We start from the raw sequence: 24,063 nt of genomic DNA, 5'->3' as shown, positions 1-24,063 counted from the left end.
AAGAATGAACTGTTGGGAGTAGGGATACAGATGAAAGCATACAATTTTTCACCTGTTTATTTGGGTATATGTTTGGGGGGTTTTAGTTTTATAAGATTATTCAATTACAAAAATGAACAATATGGAAAATTTTTAAAACAGTTGCATTATGGTAGATTTTAAAACAAACACTTTTCAAGTGGAATTGTTTATTCAAAAACCACCAAACCTGACACTTTAGGAGTTAAGACTTCCCAACAGTATCTGAAACTACCACTTCCCTCTTAAGCTTCCCTCAAATTAAGCCAAGAAGCAGTCATGTAGACAGATTAAAAACAAAACAAAACACATTATAGTTCTAGTTTAAGCTCAAAAAGAATAAACTTATACCACTGTCCTCTCTCTGAAGTGAGCAGTTTCAGCTGCAGCTACCTCCAATTGTTAGTTAGGCTCTTATACGATATAAGGATCCAAAAGGAATCAAGAAATAATGCCCATGTCCAACAACATTTACTTTAAGACCAGAATCACCAATACTGAAAATTTCCTTTTAATGGATTTATTCTTGCATTTAATTCTTGCACTGTTTTTAATATTTCCATTACCCTTGTGTTTAAAAAAAAGATTTCACAGTGGAAGGCTTTGAAGGGCATAATAAGAAGCAATTGGACAGGAAATAGCAGATTATGCCAAGAATCAGGCAGTAAGCTGGAGCTAAAAATGGAGACATGAAGAACCATTTCAACTTGGGCAAAACCTAAATATGATACTAGCAATAAAGTTTACAATAAAGTATACACTTCTAGTGAAGTAGATGAAGCTGAAGTCAGCAGCTAAAATTAAACTAAAAATTGTTTAACTTAAAAAATAAACACACTAGCACCATAATCACAAAAACCTCATAGTAGTCTAATGTGACTAACAAGAGTTTTTCATTGGCAATAAAACTTGATCAGCAAATAGCTGAAGAAGGTTGAGTCCAAAGTTCTAACTCCATCTCTTCCACTGTAAACCTGGGTAAGCACTTTACCTCTGGGTCTTCAGGGTTTTGTATATAATAACCATTTAATATAGGCCATCCCCAAGGAACTGCATCACAGTAAAATAAGACAGGCTTGATGATACAACAGATAAACAACCAGAGTGTTCCACTGCTACTCTTGTAATGTTAGATGGTCTCCAATACAGTGAGTGGCCTTTTATGTAGAGACCTTTTGGGAGAAAATGGACAAGTCACAAAGAATAGGCAGACATGAATGGGGTATGAGAAGAACACAGACAAGAGTCACATAGGTGGGCATAGATGGGGTATTATCTACATTGTTAGAAGAACCTCCCAAATCCATGAGATCAGAGATCCATAAGTATCTTGTTGGCCTAGACCTCAGTTTCCTCTGTAAAATTGTAAAAAATCTGCAAAATGACAAGGTGGCCCTGAAATTCTTCCTCATCCCCTCCTGAATTGGTAAAAATGACAAAAGATAAAACAATGTTGGAGAGGGTATGGACTGGTACACTAATATGTAGCTTGTGGGGGCTGACTTAGTCTAATTATTCTAGAAAACAATTAGGAAATATATTAAAGGAATTACTAAAATGCTTTGATCTATAGATCTTACATTAAGGTATATACTCCAAGGAGGTTACTAATAAAAAGAAAGACTCGATATATACTAAAATACTTATAGTAGTACTTTTTATTGAAGCAAAGAACTAAAAAAAAAAAAATGAATGCCCATAAAACTGGGGAATGGATGAACAAATCATGTAGTAATCAAATATTATTGCACTTTTAAGAAATGATAAAAAATGACAAATTTTTGGAAATGTGGAAAGATTGATAAGAATTGAATCAGAATGAAGTAAGCAGAATCAGAACTATTTAGACAATTATAATAATGTAAAGGAAAGCAACCCTAAAAGACTTGGCTACTTTGATCAATCTAATAATCAGTCATGACTTTAGAAAACTAATGCAGAGAGGTAATAGACTAGAGGTACAGAATCTGTTGTAAACTTTCAGAAATGATCAAGTACAAATCTGTTTTACATAACTATTTGTTACAAGGGAGAACTTCTAGATAGTAATAATGATGTAAAGACAAAATAAAAATCAGAAAAAAGAGTATCAACCGAGTATTTTTAAAATACAAAGAAAATAAAGTTTTAAAGATAAAGATAAGAATAGTTTTTATTACTGTGTTAAATGTGATACATATATTTTTCAAAAATCTAAACTATGTAAGAGAAGTATACTGTTTCATATACAATCCTCTTTTTCTAACAGCCTGAGTTCAAATCCAGCCTCAGATACTTACTAGCTGTGTGACTCCTGGGCAAGTTTCATTCAGTTTCTGCATCTGTAAAATGTGGGTAAATAACAGTACCTATTCCTTTCAATACACAAGTGGGGAACTATAGATGTGGAACCACTTGCATATAAAGTAAGACTTAGTTTTTATGAACGTCTTTTCCCTTTTCAAAATGCTTTGTTAATGAAAGCTGTCTGGAAGAAGTGCATGGATATATTAGGAAATGTAGCTGATAAAAAACAAGTTATTAATAAATTTTTAAATGAAAATTTTGATTTTTTGACAATCCCTATTGCAAATTAGCACATAAAGTTTGTGTTCAGTTTTGGGTACACTTCATAAAGAACACTGATAAGGTGGAGAGCATCCAGAGAAAAATAATCTCAACATTGAAGGGTCAAGAATCTGTGCTATATGAAAACTAGGTGAAGACACTGGGCTACTGGGGGCTGTTTAGGCTGAAGAAGTGAGGGCTAAGTGACATGATAGTCATCTTATGTGAATGTGTGAAATTTTTCAATATGTGAAAAGTTATCTATTCCTTTCTGTTTGGCCACAGATGGGAGAACTAAGAAAAAAGACTATTAGTCGCTAGGAAGCACATTTAGGTTTTGATATAAAGGAAAACTTTGTAATTAGAGACACCCAAAAAATATGGTGGGCTGCTTTGGGAAGTAGCAGGTTGCCCCTAACTTGAGAGCATCAGACAAGTGCTAGATTTATCACTTGTCAGGTATATCATGGGAGAATTATTTTTTGGATACAGCTGGACTAGATGGCTGGTAAGGAACCTTCCATCCAATTTACAAATTTTATAATCCTGTGGCCTTCTAACATCAACAAAAGTACAATTATTCAACATTTTTAAAAATTTGGTATGAATGAGAAAAATTTTTTCTAATCAAGGATGATAGCATCTTCTTTATCAGTTCTTCAGCCTGGCCACTGTTCTTTCCAAACTCTAAAATCCTATAAGCAATATTGCACTAATCACAGCTATGCACACAGCAGAGATAACATCCGATAGGGTTCTAGGATCTGGTAAGTATCAATAAGATACGTATTTTTAAATTAAATTAAATTTTAAAATAGGAAACTCAAGTTTTATAACTGACCAATCCTGATATTCCCCAAACTGATTAATATGTAATAATTCAGACTGATTAATGGATAGAGCTAATGATAATGCCACCACACTTCATTTAAATATCCCTCTCTAATATAAATGGGACTCTTGGGAGCTACATAATTGCCTTGTAAAACAGTGAAGATAGCAGTTACTGCTTAATTAACTTTAGTTCTCTTTAATAACTATTAGGACCTTTAAAAAAAAAACCACATGGTACATTAAAATAGCTACCAAGAAAACCTCACAATGTGAGGAAATTTTAGGAATTATTGTGTTTTAATAAAGCTGTGAAGAAAAGTAGCAGTATATATCTCATTAGAGAACAAAAATTCATTGAAAAAGATTAGACAATGGGCTTAAAATTCTATAGAAATAAATTTAGGGAGCCCCCAAGGATTAGCTAATTTAAGATTTAGCTGATAATAATGAATTAGTTTGGGACAGCAATGAATTTTTGTAAAATATAATTATCTTGAGAGTTATAGGTAGTTGAGAAAAGTCACAGTTAAGAGATCTGAGCCATATGTTAAAAATATAATGCATGTTTCATAAGCTCATATACTTTATTTCAAACTTTAAACATCTTAACTTAATGTAGTGCATTGCTTACTAAATAAGTAGTAATTAAGAAAAAGTGAACAGATGGAGAAAATGGCTTAGGAATATTCAACTTGAGAAGAAAGAATAGGTATAGCCAGCTTAGTATCAATCCAACTTAAAAATAAATTTAAAGAAACAAAGGTTGTCTTCTAGTGGCACTGCTCCTACTGTTCTCCCATCCCTTTATTATTTCCTAGGAAACTGAAGCTGAAGGCCAAATGAAAAAATGCTCCACTACTGGGGGAATTTACCCCCCCTCTTCCCCTTTCCAATATTAATTGCTGCAGCTGCCTTCCTCCTGTTTGACTCCTAGCCCCTGGGCATCTCCTATATATCATCTTGGAAATCACTCTGCTTCCAAATATGAACTGTGATAAAACCTTTTCCCCCCTCATCTATCCCTTATTCTCCTCTCTTCCATCACCCTGAGGTCCCTATTCCTCTTAGACTGATATACTAGAATAAGAGGAGTTTCTCCTCCAAGTTTATGTATTGGGGGAAAGGATATAATGAGAGGGGCCCTTTGATTACTGAGATGACAAGGAGTGAAAGAGTGCTATCTCCCTACTTAGAAATGAGAGCTAGTTCCTAGAGTACAGCTATACTATAGATTAGACTAGGATCAAAGATTAAAATTATAAAAGGAAAACTGAATTTTGAAAACTTGCATATTGTTATATTGATAGCAAATTGGAATTAGAATCCAGATCTGTGGGCTTAAAAGTTATGTTTTTGCTACTATAGGAGAAGACAAGTAGAATTGTCTGCTGGCTTAGGTACCTAACTATTCTTTAGAAGATATTTGGTATTGATAAATTGTATATAGTATATTGCCTATAATTTCTACATAACTAATTGAGGTACATATCACCTACATAATTTTATCTATTGCCTTCAATAAAATTTCTTTGTCTATCTCATGCCTGCAAGATACTTGTGTTAACCTGAAATGGTAAACAGTGAGGTACACAGGTGCTACAAGACTTCCTGTATGCCATTTCACATAAATGGCATTGCCAAAGTGGAAGTGTGTGGGCAGAGGCTCCTTCCCACCAAAATTTATATCCAAGGGAAATAAAATTAGCATTTCAAATCCTATGTTCACATAAGTCATATAAAATCATAACTGGTTCATATATGTACATGAGTCTGTACTTGTCTCTGACAAATGGTTTTCAATTTTTAAAAGTCTGTCTACCTAAGCAATTTCCTTACTTTCAAGATCTCCCTCTTTCCCTTCATGATTAATCCTTTTGAAATGTCATATTCCATTTTATCCTGTTCCACAAATAAGGGCCAACAAATGGAAAGACCCACTCTTTTTAGGGCTCCCTCCTGAAATTAGTTTATGTATATTTTATATCAATTCACCTAATAGACATGTTGGAAGAGAGCTGGATTTGGAGTCAGAGGTCCCAGTTCAACTCTCAGCACTACTTTCTATCTGTTAAACCTTGAGCAAATCACTTTCCAGGCTAGGTGGTTTCTAAGGTCCCTTTTAACCCCAAACCTCTGGATCACAACTCCTTACCCCATTAGAACTTTTTTAAGGGAAGGAACTGTTTTTTTTTTTTTGTCTTTATCTCGAGACTTGAATTTTTCTAGCATATAGTAATTTAGAAATGTACTATGCTTCAAAATGTCTGTAGTAATCATTCTTTATTTGGTCAGCCTAACTACAAACACATTTTTATTAGGATTCAATATATTTAGGTAGCATCTATATATCTAGTACTCATCTTTGTGAGCAACTTCTCTGCCTCCATGAAACTCACCCAGATTCTATATTTATTGGTATTTAATCACTTAACAATTAATTCCTTTGAGAAGGAATTTTATTATCCATAACAATTAACATGGAGGTGGGGGGGGGCTTAAATTAGGAAAAACAACAAATTTCCACAGCTAGCAATGCTTCAAAACTAAACTAAAACAAAACTGAACTATGAGAAGCAGTGAATATGTTTCTTAAATAATTTCAGCTTTATAACTTCAACAATGGATAGATGGATGTCTATCTGAAGAGGTAATATTCACTGAAATTAATTTTTTAAAACGAGCAAAAGCAAAACTGTTAGTCCCTATTCGTTCTGGTGAACAAAAATGTTTTAGAAGCTTGGAGAACAAAAAAAAAAATTGTTTTAGAAGCACTGAAGTCAGAGGCCTCTTCTTTTTAGAGGGAGTGTTAGTTATCTGGTGAGCTAAGAGGTTTTTTAAATTAGGGAAGTCAACTGATTGTTTATATCAGTTATAAACAGATGAAATGTAGGGCTACATTCCAATGAACTTAACTTCCAAGAAGATTTCAGACTTTCTGAAGCTAATACTACAGGGTTAAATACTTTTGCTCCTTCTACTAGATGGCAACAATAAAGTGGTTAGCCAAAAAAAAAAAGAAAAGAAAAAAGCTGAACTGTCTAATATAAACTGCTTCAGCACAACTGGATTTATTGTATTTGCCAAATCCTCAAAACTACAATAAAAATTAAATATAAATGATATGTAAGGCAATATGCTAGGAAAGGGAAAAACAACAGAGACTGGGCCCAGGAGAGGTGTTGGAATTTAACAGTAGAAAATGTGGTGTTCTGGCTAGAAGCCAACCTCAAACCCAGGAAAACTTAAGTTTAAGACCCACTCTGACCCACAATGTCTATGTGACCCTGGGCAAGAACCTAAATTCTCAAGAGAGGATTTAATTTGTTCATTCATTATGTTGTTTATTTTCTATATGCAAGGCTTAAGGGGTAGTAGAAGTTGGCTGAGGAGGTGAGAAATCAATAGGAAGATGAATATTTCATGGTGCCTGCCTTCCAAAGAGCTCACAATGTAGCAGAGGAGAAAGGCATGTACAAATAAGTACAACACAAAACAATGTGTCCTAAGAAGAACTATACTTTAAGGAATAAGATGAAATGAAGAGTGCATTCTTGCGTAGTACAGGTACTCAAAATCATGTTATAACTTTAGAAAAACCAATACACACACAAAAAAAGAACCATGCCAAACTCCTTCAAAAGAAATTGTGTTTATCATGGATTCTTCTTGTAGTGCTCCATCTAATGAGGAAGTTATAGTTAAAAAAAAAAAAACAATTAAAAATTCCTGTATGGGGGGCAGCTGGGTAGCTCAGTGGAGTGAGAGTCAGGCCTAGAGACAGGAGGTCCTAGGTTCAAACCCAGCCTCAGCCACTTCCCAGCTGTGTGACCCTGGGCAGGTCACTTGACCCCCATTGCCCACCCTTACCACTCTTCCACCTATAAGACAATACACCAAAAATTAAGGGTTAAAAAAAAAATTCCTGTATGCTGTTCTTATTGTATGTGGGTTCTACAATTCAAATGTAGAGAATGTAACCAGGAATTTTTATAGCATAGTTGTTTAATGAGTATATTGATATCAGATAACAAGGTTACAGAGAGTAGGATTTAGGCCTTTTTATACTTTACAAGTCTTGAAACACAAAAGCAATGACATACTTTACTGAATCAAGAGTAAGAATGGGATTAAGCTGCAAAGAATACATATTTGCAAAACTTCCCCTTAATATATTGCAAAAGAAATTAAGCAACTTTGACAGCATTTAGCAATATTTATCTCATTAAATTATCAATATTGCTAAATTGACGGTTCAAATAAAATTGCAAGACGCAATGTTATAACTCAAAATTTACAGTTCCAAATTCTAAATTGTAATTTCTAATCCCCCCCCTTTTAAGCCAAGTTTAAATTTTTTTTAAATAAATGAAAGGTAAAGTTAATCTGATGATGACATGAAAATGGTTTTAGGTACTAAGTTAAAAAGCATAGTTTCTCAAAAAAAAAAAAAAGCAAAGTTTCAATGGCTTTTCTGGATCTACATCTCATTATTCAAGCTTTGAGTATATTCTCCTTCAAAAAACTATTCACATATCTATATTTGCTTTCCTAGATAGAATGCAAACTACTGGTAGGCAAGATCAGTTTTTATTTTTGTATTTGTATCTCCAACACTTAGCACAGTGTGTGGCACATAGTAGATAATGAACACTTACAAATTGATAAAATTGTTGAAAGTATCAAACCTTTCCATCTTCTATTTTTATTTCTACTATTCTTCTGATATATTATGAAGAAACTATACATAAGTCTACAAAAAACATATAACTACATAGTTATATGTATATATTTATACACACACACACACACACACACACACACATAATAATCCCAAATGGTCACCAAATCAGGGTTCCATTGCTAGCTTACCATTTGGTACATTACCTTACTTTCATTAGCTCATTTCTACTTGTAAATGAACAACATTGTCACCTTTCTTGCCCTTGTATTTAATCTAGGAAATTTTTCCAAGAATAAACGTAAAGAATATCTCCCTATATGCAACAAATCATATTTTAGGATGTTTAAAAGATTTAAGCCCCTACCTTAGTGAAATCTATTCTTTCTAAAACCTTCACATAGTAACATTTTACCTCTAGGGGATGGTAAAAAATGGCTAGCTTTCCCCAGTTTTCAGAGTTTGTTTCAGGATCATATGTACAAAGGGGCAACACTAGAGAGGCCTGGTATCCTTATGTTATCTGAGGACCTTAAAAACTTTTACAACTCCATAAGCACCAGAGGCACGGTCAAGCAATTAGCTCCTCCTTTTTTATCTTCAGGCTATCCAAGTAAGGGATCAAAGAGATGTATGTCACTTTTGAGAAATTCATTTCACAAAAAATAAATAAATAAACAAAATAAATAAATAGATAGATGATAGGTAGATGAATGAATAAATAAATAAATAGAGGCCCTCCCCACCTCAGGTTAGAATCCATTCCAAGATACAACTCTACTCATTGTTCCAATTAGACCATTCTTAAATGGTGAGAAATAAGTCAAATAAAAGGAATGCAGCTACACTGGAGGAAAAGGGGTGGGGTGGGGGTTCAGGAAGAGAACAGTATATTTTGGCATTAGAAGTGAAATGGTTTTTCGATGAGCTATTATCATCCTCACTCCCTACAAATGATGTCCTTGGACCCATGCCCAAGATCTTTGGTATCTTTTAAAGCAATTTTTAAATGTTATGTAAACTTGTCTGTTAGAATCCATGCCATGAGTGTTTCTGCTGCATTTCTCAGCCACAGATATAAAATATTCATAATCTTCCTCTAAAAATAAAAGCACTAAAAAATAGCACTGAAGTTATCATACAAGCAAATATGACATTAAGATATTTAAGAAATTTCCAGTTAAAGAATTCCTATTTAACACATTATTTTTAAATGATGGAGCACAGTTTAAAATATCAAAGTCCAAACACTACCATATTGTTTCAATATGAAATAAAAATGTGTTGAAGAGCCTACACATTAAATATTTTTTAAGATAGTTGGTTTAGAAAAAACAAAATTCTATATTAACAAATCAAGGTTAATAAAAGTCAAATGGGCAGGATCTATGAAGCAAAGATGTGACAGAAGCTTAAAAAAAGTATTCTACTGATTTGAGCCCAGAAAAACTTTAATTATTAAGACCTTTTAGTTAAATTAGAACCTGCTCACATACCCTGCTTCTGTGAGGAGTCAAATGACAAAAAAAAATAAGCTGGTATCGACAATTTATTTTTTAAAAAAGATAAATTTCCAGGATATGGACTGGTATTGCGATAGTCAATTTAATTTCCTATATCACACAATGAAAAATGATGCTTATTTTATCATATACTAAAAAGCAAGCTGTACATAATAGATCAGTTTCATGTACAATTGTATGTTCTTTCAGGCACAGTGCTAAGTGCTGTAATACTAGACTAACCCCTCCCTGCCTGCAAGGAGGTTACAATCTAATGGGGGAAGTTGGTTAGTCATACCTGACTCTTCATGACTCCATTTGGGGCTTTTTGGGCAAAGACTGGGGAATGGAAGAAAGATAACACAAGAGAAAGCTAAAAAGGCTGCTGAGAGGTGGGAGATGGTGAAGGAGCCAAATAAATATAAAAGGAGTGCAGCCATGTGGAAAATGAGACATCAGTCCCCTCCTTAAATGGAGTTCAAGGCTCCACCCTCCAACCAAAGGGGCAGAGTACTGATGAAATGTGAAAACAAGATTGATTGAATCTTGTAAAATGATAAGATTTCCCAGTGACAAGTTCTGTATTATGTACAATGATGAAAATGTATACTAATATTAGAAATTTTTCATTCATAAGAACTGGAACAAAAAAATTTCCAGTGAGCCCTGAGTTAACATTAAAATTAAAGAATTCTCAGAAAATGCCAATAGAATGAGAATGTAGTTAGAATACTAAAATTTGTTAAAGGAGATAACTGATGGGTAAATGAGGGATATATGGTTAATATTTTGGAGAAAAAGAATTCTTCTGTGTTATTAAAAATCTGCTTATGATGAAAGTTTCATTCTTGAAACTAATGAAAAAAGAGGTGTATCTTCAGTAACAAATAGAAATATTGTTAAAGTTTTATAACAGGAATTTACAGGTCTCATTCCAGTCAATTATATTTGGGTGGAGATAATGCTAAGGACATAGGTCCTAAAGTTATATAATGCTTTAAGATTCAATTCCCAGCTCCCTTATTTACTGTTTGTCCTGGTAGGAGTTATATAAAATTTCTACAATTTAGTCTTCTCACCTGTAAAACAAAATGTACTAACCACATTGGATGACTGTGAGGAAAGTACTCTATATAAATTAAAAAACAGGCACTATGGAATAGTATAATTATGTAAAAGACCTACAATTTGATTTTTGAAATACCAAAAGGGAATCCAACCTTTCACTTGATATCTAAATCTTAGAATTGCCTAAGGTGTGGTAAAATGGAAAGAACATTTAGCTCTAAAGCCTTACCTCATGGACACTACTTACCTGTAAATAATCTCTGAGTTACCCTGAGTTTCTGGGCTTTAAATTTCCTAATCTGGAAAAAGAGGGTTTGGGTTAGATGCAGTCCCTTCCAGCTCTAGAGCTATAATCCTAGGAGACTTGTTCAAGGGTCTTGGAGAAGATTTGAGCCCAGGTGATCCTGACTCCAAGGTCAACAGTATTCAGTATACTCCACTGTGTTATGAAAACAGTAATGATAAAAAAAAAAAACCTAAAAGGAATTATTAGTATACACAGCATTATTTTTATGTGGTCTTATGGATATTAGCTATTTTAGGAGATCCACACAACTGCCAAAGTGACATTCCTATAGCACAGGTCTAACCATGTCACTCTCCAGTTCAGAAAGCTGCAGTGCTTCCACTTATTTCTAGGGTAAAAAAACAAACAAACAAACAAAAAACAAGTGGTTGTACTGGGCATTAAAGAACCTGGCACAAGTCTACTTTCCCAGGCTCAGTAATTTCTTAGGACAAACTATTTTAACCAAACTGACTTACTAGTTCTCCTTAAAGGCTAGGCATCCATACAAATAGTCATATCTAAACAATTGGAAAAACATTCATTGCCAATGGGTAGGCCAAGCTAATGTAATAAAAATGATAATTTTACTTAAAATACCAATCAAAACATGAAAAAATATTATTTTATAGAACTAGAAAAAATAACAAAATTCATCTGGAACAACAAAAGATCAAGAATATCAAGGGAATTAATTAAAGAAGGTAGCCCAGAAGTAGCTCTGAAGCTGTACTATAAAGTTGTAATTGTCAAAACAATCTAGTACTGACTAATAGAAAAAGGGGATCAATGAAATAGATTAGGAGTAAATAACCTTAGCCATTTAGTGTTTGATAAACTAAAGATCCCAGCTTTGGGGATAACTGACAAAAACTGCTGGGAAAACTAGAAAACAGAATGGCAGAAACTAAGTATTGTAATAGAGAAATATTACAGTATAGACCAATATATCACACCTTATACCAAAATAGGTATATGATTTAGACAAAAAGGGTGATATCAGAAGTAAATTAGGGGAACAAAGAATAGTTTACTTGTCAGAAGGGAAGAATTTGACCAAACAAGAGAAAGGGAACATTACAAAATTTAAAAGCGTATGTACAAACAAAACCAGTGTAACTAAATTAGAAAGGAAATATATGGGGAAAAATGTTTATAACAAATTTCTCTGATAAAAGTCCATTTCTAAAATACATAGGGGGGCTGCTGGGTAGCTCAGTGGATTGAGAGAGTCAGGCCTAGAGACAGGAGGTCCTAGGTTCAAATCTGGCCTCAGACACTTCCCAGCTGTGTGACCCTGGGCAAGTCACTTGACCGCCATTGCCCACCCTTACCACTCACTCTTCCACCTAGGAGACAATACAGAGAAGTTATGGGTAAAAAAAAAAAAATACACAAAGAACTAAGTAAAATTTATGAGGGCACAATCTATTCCCTAATTGACAAATGGTCAAAGGATACAAACAAGTAGTTTTCAAATGAAGAAATCAAAGGTATTAGTAATCATATGAAAAAATTTTCTAGGGGGCAGGTGGGTAGCTCAGTGGATTGAGAGCCAGACCCAGTCCTAGGTTCGAATCCAGCTTCAGACACTTCCTGTGTGATCTTGGGCCAGTCACTTAACCCCCACTGCCTAGCCCTTACCACTGGTCTGCCTTGGAATCAATACATAGTGTAGAAGGTAAGAATTTTAAAAAAATGTTCTAAATCACTCTCGATAAGAGAAATGCAAATTAAAGCAACTTTGAGGTACCACTTCACACCAATTGTCAGATTGGCCAATAAGACAGTAAAGTAATAAATGTTGGAGGAAATGGTGACAAAATTGGGACACTAATGCATTGTTGATAGGGTTGTTAACTGATCTAACCTTTCTGGAGGGCAATTTGGAACTATGCCCAAAGGGCTATTAAACTGTGTATATCCTTTGGTCCTGTAATACCACTACTAGATGTATATCCTAAAGAGTTTAAAAAAAAAAAAGAGGGAATGGGGGAGACCTACTTGTATAAAAACGATTATAGCAGTTTTTTGGGTTGACAAAGAATTGGAAATTGAGGGAATGTCCATCATTTAGGGCAGTGGTTCCCAAACTTTTTTGGCCTACCGCCCCCTTTCCAGAAAAAATATAATTTATCCCCCTAGAAATTAATTTTTTTAATTTTAATAACTATTAATAGGAAAGATAAATGCACCTGTGGCCATCACTACTCCCCTGGATCGCTGCAGCACCCACCACTTTGGGAATCACTGATTTAGGGAATGGCTGAACAAATTGTAGTGAATGATGGAGTACTATTATGCTATAAGTAATGATGAGCAGGATGATTTATATAAAACTGTAAAGATCTACATGAACTGATACAGAGTAAAATAAGCGGAACCTGAAAAATGTTGTACACAGTAACAGCAATATTGTGGAACAATCAACTGTGAAAGATCCAGCTACTCTCAGCAATACAACAGGACAATTCTGAAGGACTTATGACAAAAGAATGCTATCCATGTCCAGACAAAATTGGAATACAGATCAAAGAATACAACTTTACATTTTAGTTTATTTGGTTTTTTGTTTCATGGGAATATTCTCTTACAACAGTGAACAATATAGAAATGTTTTGCATAACAATATATGTATAACCCAGGAAAAATTGTTTTAAAAATAAAATAAAAAATAAAGGCAGGGCATCAGCCTTTTACCTAGAATGTACTCAACTTTTTAGAAACCTTTGTTTCCTTTGAGACTCAGCTAAAGTACAAAACTCTTCCAGGAGCACTGTCTGGGTTGCTACCATTGCTTGTTCTTTATCACGATCCCCCACAATTATTTATTCTCTCCTCAATCCAGGGAACTTACTTTGCATTTAAATTTACTCATCTGTCCTAAATTTGTTACCCAAAAAAGCACCAAGCTAGAAGTCAGTCATTCTTTCACTTTTGTAATTCTGTTACAATATGTAGCATATAGTGCAATGCTTATTGAATAAGATCTATCCTTAAATTTGTTCCTGAATATAATAGCACTGAAAGTAATTACCCTACTTTAAAGTTTTCTCTTCTAAGAGTGAAGAGGCTTGGAACCAGGAAGACATAGGGTTCAAATCCTGCCTTAGAAAGTCAAATCACACTGATCTCTCAATGGCTTATGAAACAAAGATTGCATAATGTTATTGTAGATATGCATGGGAAGTTTACACATTAAGTACATTACTGAAATCATATCAAAACATGTTATTAAAAAATTCTATCACTACAGACTGTCAATTTAACAATGTTCCTAAAGCACCTTTGAGATTTATGTTATAGCTGACTAGTTTACTTTCATTTCCCTTACAACTATATAGATAACATCATGTGTTATCTACTACTTTGTTAAGACTCATAAGCAGAAATCTGTCAATTTCTTTTATTAATAGCATATGTAAACTTGGAACTAATAGTCAGGATGAGCTCAAATGCACATGACTGGGACTTTTTTGCTTCAAAGAAACTAAAATAGTCTTGACTTAAATTAGAACAAGTAACTGCCCCCCTGAGGGAAATTCATCTGCATTTTTTCAAAATTATCAAGGTTCTTAATCTGCCTAAAGGTCTACATACTAGATATTTAGTTAAGCAGAATTACAATGAACCAAGTCAGAAATTACTTCATATATGTTTCGCTAATGGCTTTCTAATGAAATGTTTTGATACTTTTGATAGTTAATCTTAAGATATTTAATAGCTAACCAACAATTAGTAAACTGGGTAATATTTACCCTTCCTAAGAGTTTCCAAGAATTAATGATTTGATGATTTTGTTAAAACTGCTATTTTCAACTGAAGTCTATTAGTATATCAAACTAGTTTTAGTGAGAGAATTTTAAAAGGACAAATTATGCTGATGTTTTACATAGTGGTTCCAAGACTGTCGTTATGTTGGATTTAAAAAATAGACCCTTTGAGGGGGCAGCGGGGTGGCTCAGTGGATTGAGAGTCAGCTCCAGAGATGGGAGGTCCTGGGTTCAAATTTGGCCTAAAACACTTCCTAGCTGTGTGACCCTGGGCAAGTCACTTAATCCCCATTGCCTAGTCCTTACCACTCTTCTGCTTGGAATCAATACATAGTATTGATTCCAAGCTGGAAGGTAAGGGTTAAAAAAAAAAAATAGACCCTTTGATATGCTAAAAGACCCAACCTAAAATAATCAAGGTCAAATAAACTATAAGATTTGTCAATATAAAACAATCCAACAAAGTTTGTTGATCATTGAGGCAATTACTTGAGTACAAAGACTTTAGTTTGTACATAAACACTGATAAATGTACAGATTATTCACAAGTATGTTACTTAAAATACTTTGAAATTCTCAACTCATATTTTGTTTGTTGTAACACAAAATAAAGATTTTTCTATCAATCTTGGAATCTTCCAATGAATGTGAATACTCACAAGAAGAGACTGATTCACAGGCTGAAAAGGAAAGGTTTATAATAAACAGAAAACATTTCATCTTGAAAAAGTATCTAACCAGCAATTATCCAAAATCAAATTTCAAAACTTACTTGAATAGGGATTAAAATTATGATGCCATTTTCATAATAAGGAAGTGATAAGATGCTTTTATGGAAGCAAAACAAAGTCTTTTTACAATATACCAATGTTTTAAAAAATGAGGTGACACTTCATAGACTTACAGATTTATTTCACTTTATCTTTTACTGCCATTAAAACAATGTACCTCTAATAACATTTTTGTTAGTCTTTAAAACAAATAAGTTTGTACAGAATTGATTCATATAAATAAGGCTTTCTTTGAGTTAGCATTAACAGCCAGGCTAAGCTTTAAATATAGAAGCATTTTTTCCAACATTAAAGTTTATAAATATATATAACAGTCTAAAACATATTTTAAAGTTGTATTTTAAGTATATTTAAATTTAAAAAATTTTAGTATCACAAATTTCAGTAATGTATAAAATTAAAACTTCATACATGACAAATGTCTTTCTAGTACAATTAGGAAACATACAAATTAAGTGAAAAATTACCCACAAGTTTTGAAGGAATCATTAGTAATAAAGCAAGAATCAAAATATTGCTGTGTATTCTGCTTTCAGATGCTTTGACAATACTATTGCACTGCTAGCTGTAAAATACAGTAGTGCAATAAAGTCAGAGCATTCGTTAGCAGTATTATCATAAGAAATATTATAGAGATCGAATCTCCAGTTGAGGTTTCAAAGGGCATATGACATTTCAGTAAGGTTGCCATTTTTGACTTGAGAAACCCCAAAATATCATTACCATGATAGGCCTAACCAAAAAAATCTTCACCTCAATGTGGATAAAAATTGGACTCAAATGCCAACTTAAAAGTAACACAATGACTTGTCCATTCTTAATATCCTATTAGAAGGACTGTTTTGGAGTGGAATTTTTAAAAAAATGTGTCATAAGGTATCAAAGTACTTATAGTAATTACCACTAATAAAAGTTGTAAAAATATTTCCTTTTTTAAAGGTCTGAATTAATGCAGCAAAAGGCAACCTAATTTGAATTTTATTCATTTTATTTCATTATGCAATGAATCTCCTCTTTAAATACTAAGAACCAAAAGCATAGGCAAAACATTTAGGGTGCACAGTTTCTTAATTTTCAGTCTATCTTTCTGGAAATTCCTGCAGTACACTGTTCTTACCATCTCACCTCTTTCTTTTTAAGAGTCTGGTGAGGGTAATCAATAACTATCTTCTCCCTTTTGCTGTAAAGCAACAAAGCAAGTGATAGTTTCCTTGGCATTTAATGAGTCAATATCCACTATTAAAGAGTAACCTGTATAATACTCTAGCCAGTTGCACATTTTTTTCTGTCTCTGAAGTAATTTTAAACTTCTTTCTCCCTACTTTCCTACTACACCCTCCCACCCTGTTTTAATGATAAGAAAGCATTTTCACTTCCCACAAATTTAAGTAAAAAAATAATGAGCAGAAGACAACCCTGGTTTCACATAACTGTCATCTACTTCCTTTGCTTAAGGGTAACTAATCCAACTAGAAAGCTGAAGAATCCATTCAAAAGGCAGCTGTGGGAGCTCAGAAATGTGACTGGTATCACTGGCCAATGCCCTTTTAACATTGCACTGCTTCTTGTGGAGGATCACTAGTAGTACAACATAAAAAGGGCACTAGACAAATGCCATTCAGTCAATAAGATGTCCAATCATACTAAAGAAAAAACAGATTAAGGAAACATCAAAAATTATGTACTGTGCAATAAGCACTACTAATTCATCTTTCCTGCTACTTATTTAAAGTCATAAACCACATTTGAAATTTATTGATTAATGGAGCTAAAGGCTATTATTTTCTTGATCTTGCTCAACCTCCCCTTTGTGCCATGTCCTTTTATCTACAGAATAAAATCTACTCAGCAGAAATGAGGTCTGCTGTACTTAATACCGTTAAATAAAAGTGACAAAACTGTTCACAACTGCATTATAACCAGTCTCTTTAAATCTTGTATTACATAAAACAATGTTAACACCAATGTTACAAATGTTAACATACTATTTTTATTATAAATTGGGAAGATGAAGTCACTTGACAATCCAAGGCTATGGCAAAGCTTCTTCTCTCAGTTAATACCATAGCATTAATACTATACATTTTCTTTTCACAAATTATCTGCCAACTAGACTTTTATTGTAATTTGAAGTAAAAAATTCCAGTTTTACATAGGAAATTATGATTTATTTCTAACTTCATAGGAACTAAAACATTTAAAACTCATGATTCAGTGGCAGCTAGGTAGCTCAATGGATGGAGTCAGGCCTGGAGATGGGCCAGGTCCTGGGTTCAAATATGACCAGAAGACATTTCCAAGCTGTGTCACCCTGGGAAAGTCACTTAATCCCAATTGCCTAGCCCTTACTGCTCTTCTGCTTTGGAACCAATACTTCATATTGATCATTAGACAAAAGGTAAGGGTTTAAGAAACAAAAAAACAAACTATGATGTTTTTCAAGATTCAAACTCAAAACATTAGGGAGGAAAAAAGCAATACCATTTTTAATAATATATTATTTGATCAACAGAAAAGAACTTAAAATACTAAAAGACCCAATAGCAAGGATATATTGTAATTCCATACACAAAGACTAACTCAATTAAAAAATATATAATTATAAAGAAATTAAAGGGAAAAGTCAAATAAAATAAGCTTTTCCTCCCCTCCAAAATAAATAAAAAGCTACTCACAATCTAAACTTAACACCTACAAAGTTAAAGACTGTCTGATTTCCTTATAACCTTCCTGCTCCTAGCCTCATAAAGGATGTTTTCCTAGATAAATCTTCTGGACCTTTTTCTCTAAATGAAGATAGGGTAAAAATGATTAAGAGGTTCTGAAACTAAACTAGTGGCTGTGAAAAGTGCACTACTTGTAATATGCAGTAACAAAAATTCAGTAAAAATATCTACTCTGAAGGCTAAAATTAAGGTACTTTATCTTTAATATTTAGGTTTGTTGGCAGTATTATTAGATAGCCTAAAAATATTTATTACATGGCATAGCTCTTAGAAGTGAAGAATTTACTAACCTTAAAATGAAGTATTAGTAAGCAAGCATTTATTAACTGCTTATTATGTGCTAGGCATTGTGCCAGGGATACAAAGCAAAGCAAAAATACCTGCCTCAAGGGGTAATAATAATAATGATGATGATGATGTCAAAAAAGTTTGACATATATTTGAAAAGTGTAGTAAGGATTGCCTTAAACATCTCTGTCCCTAAGATCTGGATAAGGTAAACAAATATTTAGAATGTTAAGGGAAGTAGGTAGCTCAATGGATAGAGAGGCAGGCCTGAAAGGGGAAGTTCTGAGTTCAAATTTGATACTCAAGTATAAGATACCATTCTTCACCAACATTAATTCTAAGACAGAGGGGGTTACTTAATTAAAAAAAAAAAAAAGAATGTTACAGGAAGATATTAGAAAACATGAAGACATCACACATTGGAAGTTGTACAATTTTTAAAATACAGATAAGAAAACATCATTCATTTATAAAAACAAACAAACAAAAAATATCATGGCTTCACTGTTAAATTTCAGGACCTATTTGATTAAAAAAAAAAAATTGTTTTTTAACCCTTACTTTCCACTTTAGAATCAATACTATGTATTGGTTCCAAGGCAGAAGAGTGGTAAGGACTAGGCAATTATTTGTGGTTAAGTGACTTGCCCAGGGGTCATACAGCTGGGGAGTGGCTGAGGTCAAATTTAAACCTAGGACTTCTGTCTCCAGGTCTGGCTCTCAATCCACTGAGCTACCCAGCTGCCTCAATTTAATTTTTTAAGGCAATTGTACTTACTAACTAATTATACCGTGGAGTTTTAAAATTTTGCCAGTGTTGAGTTTAACTGCTCTTTAAGTGAATTAATCCCAGAAACATTAAGAATGATTTGACCATTCTAAAATGGTTAGGAATAAAATGGAGGGAAAAAGTTTAGCACAAGAAACAACATTCACATTTATAGATGGCAAGAATTTAAACTTAAGTAGGATACTTAAGTGGCATTGGAAATGAGAACCAAGACAAGTTTAAATCATATGTGAAATATCGCTTATATTATTCAATAATGTTCACCTAATGAAAATGTCTAACAGTTGAACAGTTTGCAAGATTTGCTAAAGATACCCCTGAAACAGTTTAAAAACACAAGTAATTCAATGAGGTAACTGAAGCATATTGGCAGAATTTATTTACCAAAACTTTTTTATTTAAAAATTTACAAAGTGGTTGCTAGAGTGAAGTATCATGGCTTGGAGATCTTTTAAATTATGGTAAATTCTTTAAGGATTCATACTTAGATCTACTAGGAGAGGTGCTGGGACTGGAAAAAGCTAGACAAACAAGTCTGTGCTAAGTAAACCAAAAGTTGTCAGCCAGTCTTGTTACCTCACCTCTAGTGATTCTTCTGCATCTACAAGAATTTATATCTGTAAAGTCCTTTGTAAATATCTCTTAAAATGCAGAAATGATTCTACTCCTCAAAGAATTTACTAGTTCAACAAATGAAAAGCACAATTATTTCTGAAACAATTACATTAAGATTAATTCAACTTTTGATAAGAAAATAATTTCACTAACCTGAAAATGAATATAAATTAATTTTAATGGAAGAGGACCCAAACTAGAGGGCTTACATTAGAAATAGATCCATCATCCCCAATAGAGAACCAAAGAAAATGAAAGGTTTTCATGAATACACAAAGGATGAAAAACATCTTTCTGGAACATAACCTAAAAAGTGATAACCTTGGAAGAATGATCACAATTACACTAGGATGAGAGGGGGGAAAATCAATAAGCATAATTTTTTTTCACAAATTAAAATAAAAATTATTGGCCCTCTTAAAAGTTTAATTTTCCCCTGGTACCAAATATACCATAGGCTTAAATTACCAGAGGTTCTATACTGCAGTTCACATCATACATACTTTTCATCCCAAGGCTCACCACTACTTAAATCTCATCGCACAATTCTCACACACATCTTCTATCCAAGCATCTACTCCTTTCCTTCATTCTCTTTTCTCACTTCCAACTCCTCATATTCTTCCAAACCACACCCTAAGTTTGGGATAGTCTATTCTCTCGAATATGCTAGATTACTTTCCTTTCTACAGTTTCTCAAAATATATTCAAAATGCATTTTTCTGCACTGCCAAAGGTCTCTGCTCTACCAATATAACCTCAGTTTTGGACAGAACCCCTGCCCTTTATCTTTGAGTCTTACTTGTTTTAAAGTTGACCCAATTCAAACACTCAATAAGCACCTATGATGAGCATGATTCTATGCTAAGTATTGCCACGAATGTCTCATTATGTGCTGCAGTACTTGGTTATCAACACTGGTGTTCTTTAAAAGTTCGGTAGCATTACGTTCTTAGAAACTGGGAACCGAATAAAGTATTCATTATCTGATAGAACTTTCTTGTGAAAAAGTAAAATTGCTGTTCGTTTTCAAAAAGCTCTGCGGGGTGGGAAAAACCCCATACTCTACCAAACTTGGAAACATTTTTTGAGAACACAGTATGAAGCCGATAAAGCTGATGTGATTCTCATTATTCGTTTCTTTAAAAGTTTGAGAAACAAGGTTAGAACAATAATCCACTGAACTGTTTTCTGATTATTTGATATGGTCGCTATTCAAAATTAACTACCCAGTTAGTGAACATTTTAAAAACTACACAAGAAATGGAGAATTAAAAGTTAAAACATTAAGCGCCACCACACCTCCCCACCTTAATCAAGGCCTCACGCTAAATACCTTTCTAACGCTCTAATAGGGCTGCAATGGGATTTGGAGACAAGGGAGGGAGGGAGGCGAGGAGCGGGGTGCTGCTCCTCTCTGGGTCCCCCCTGGCTCGTGCCAATCAAGGCGTCAAAAGGAAGCCTGGGCAGCTGCTCGGAGGGGGAAGGCAGCACATGCACCCAAGCTGCCGAAGCAGCAGCACAGCGAGGCAAGGCGTGGCTGTCGGTAGGGAAGGAAGGTCGTTTCTCCGCAGAGGAGGGAAGCCTACGAGGGGGAGGGGAGCTCAAGCCCGAGATCCCCTCCCCCAATGCACAGCGCGCCCCCCGCCCCAGCCCTAGACAGATGAAGGGGAATGTGGGGGAGGGGAAGGCACAGGAAACAAGGGAAAGGGGGAGGAAGGGGGAGTGAGTGGGGGAGGAGTGAGAGGGAAGGAGAAAAGAGGAAAGAAAGAAAGGGCCCCCTAGCTTGGTTCCCTCCAGCCCACCTCAGCGACCTCCCCCTCAGCCCCAAAGTCACCCCTCTCCTCCGCGGGAGTGGCTTCCAATCTAGTCCCTTCCCTCCCACTCCTGGGGGGATGAATGAAACCGACCCAAGGGGAGGGAATGGTATGACCCGTGCCCCACCCCCGACCGGACCCAGTCGCGGGGAAAGTGCAGTCTCCCCGCTGTCCCGCACACGCCTCCTTCGGTCCCTCCTCCCCACGCGGGGCAGGATCCACGAGCGATCCACAAGCTCTTGTCCCGCCCCACCCCTCTCCGCCCCCTCCAGGGGGTGTGTGAACGAGGCAAGCCAAACGGCCACGTTGGAAACAAATCGGCCTACCGGAGCCCCCCAGCGGGAGTGTAAATGGTTCAACCCGAAAGACATTCCGTGACCCCACCACTCCTTTCCGGACCCCGATTCCTCCCGCCAACCCCCAACCCCCATAGCGTGTGAATGGACCAACCCCGCCCCTTCTACCGGAGCACGGGGACCGATCCATTCAGACCTTCTAGGGGGAAACCTGGGAGGCAGGCTGCACCATCTGCCCCCTCCGAGAGGGGGGGAACGCGAGGGCTACCCCATTCATGAACCCCAACTAGATAGATGGAATCCCACGGCCCCGATTCCTCGGCATCTCCCGCCATTTCCTTCCCGCGTTTCCCGGATGTAACTTGTTCCCCGCGGCGGTTAAACGGGCCCAGGCGGTGGCGACTCCCTTCTGCTGGGGAGGGGGTAAGGGCGGAATCAAGTATCTGTGCATCCCGAGATTCCCAGAGACTCTATTGTGCTTCCTCCTTTCTCCTGGTGAAAGGAGTGCCTAAGTCCGTCTCCTTAGTTTCGCACTTACCATCACTTCCAGTTTAGTGACCGCCGCCTCCATGTTGAATAGTTGACATTCCTCAGGCGGCGGCAGTGGTTAAGCCCTCGAACCCAAACGTTGCTAGCATGGAGCATCCCCATTGGACAGCTGTCACTCAGTGCGGTACATCCATTGGCTCTCTCGCCTCATCGCCGCCCGCCCATTGGAGCCTGGGTCCCGCCCTCAGAATGAAACAGTCTCCCCTATTGGGCAAAGGCACAAAACGTCGCATAGAGATTGGGTCCCTTCCACCTTTTTTCTATTGGTTGCTCCTACTTTCTTCTTTCAATTTTATTGCAGAATTTCGGTAGAATCAAGCTTCTTAATGGTAGGGTTGGAAGAAGCATCAACCAATCAAACAAGAGCTTCCATAAGCCACTTTGTGAAGGTGGGTACCTCCCCCACAACCTAATTCATACAAAAAGCGCCACTACTTTGATTGGCCAGAGAGTGGGGATGCCTCACCCAATCACAAAATACCTTCTCTTCTTTCCTCAACAGGAGAGCTAATGAAGAGAGATGGTGGCTCTGATTGGCCCGCCCATGCCAAGGGTTTAATTTTGAATTCTCCCAGATGCTGCAGCCCGAGAAGACATTACCCAGACTCTGTTTACTTCCCGGGGCTCTTATACTAGTAAGTGCAGGGAGATCTTCCCTCGTTTTTCCCGGGATCGTGGAGCTTGGCACTGCTTTGCATCTTTTCCGTGCTTGCAGAGGGAGGCTAGTTTGGGTGGTAGGGAGGGGAGAAAAGGGATGAGATGGGGTAGGCAGAACTTGCCGGCACCAATAGAAGAATTTGTCTCTCTTCTGCTCACACTTCTCCACCCATGCGTCCACAATACAAATTATCTGGGAATATTCAGTTTCTTTTAGCACAGTCACAGCACAATAAGGCATATATGTCGTATTCTGATGTATCCTGTGCAGTTCTAGCAACAGCGGACGTATTGGGCGCCTGTTGGGCGTATTGGGTGTGCCTGCTAGCGACCTAAGGAAAAGGCTGGCATCCATAAGTTAGAGAACAATGCAACACAATATAAAATATTAAATTAAACATAATTAAGCGACAAAATTAGTGATAAAGTCATGAAATGGGGCTTTATCTGATAAGCAACTTGTGCTTGAGAGAAATAGGTAGCAAATCAAAAGTAGTCTTAGTAAATTTTTTTTTGTTTGAACCCAACCTATGATTTTATGCATTAAGAGTGTGGAAATTCCTTCCTTCAATGCAAATCTGGAACTCGTACATTTAGAGTCAAGGGGGAGCTGAGAGACTGACTTGTCCATGGTAGCACAACCAGAATGTGTGTTCCTGTTAAGACTCAGTTTTTCCTAATTCTGAGGTGGCCTTCTATTTGGCCATACTACCTCTCAGTAATTTTAGCAATGTATGATAGACAGACTAGGTGCTTGTATCTCCTTGTTTTATTGCACATTAGACTCTTCTTTTGCCCTTATTACGTTTCACATGCCTTAGTTATTTA

The 24,063-nt window shown here is 35.8% G+C and overlaps 1 protein-coding gene across 1 annotated transcript in view; it reads right to left on the bottom strand.

Moving 5' to 3' along the window:
• Positions 1-22,608, bottom strand: part of SKA2 (spindle and kinetochore associated complex subunit 2) — a 54,119-nt gene extending 31,511 nt beyond the window's left edge. Inside the window, exon 1 of the mRNA XM_044672001.1 lies at positions 22,568-22,608. Coding sequence (XP_044527936.1) covers positions 22,568-22,600 — 33 coding nt within the window. The 5' untranslated portion in view covers positions 22,601-22,608. The remainder of the gene's footprint in view (positions 1-22,567) is intronic.
• Between the last annotated feature and the right edge of the window lie 1,455 nt (positions 22,609-24,063).

Source organism: Gracilinanus agilis, chromosome 4, assembly GCF_016433145.1.
Source record: "Gracilinanus agilis isolate LMUSP501 chromosome 4, AgileGrace, whole genome shotgun sequence".
NCBI classification, from domain to species: domain Eukaryota; kingdom Metazoa; phylum Chordata; class Mammalia; order Didelphimorphia; family Didelphidae; genus Gracilinanus; species Gracilinanus agilis.
Note: the sequence above shows the minus strand (reverse complement) of the source record. Positions and strands in the feature narration are given on the sequence as shown.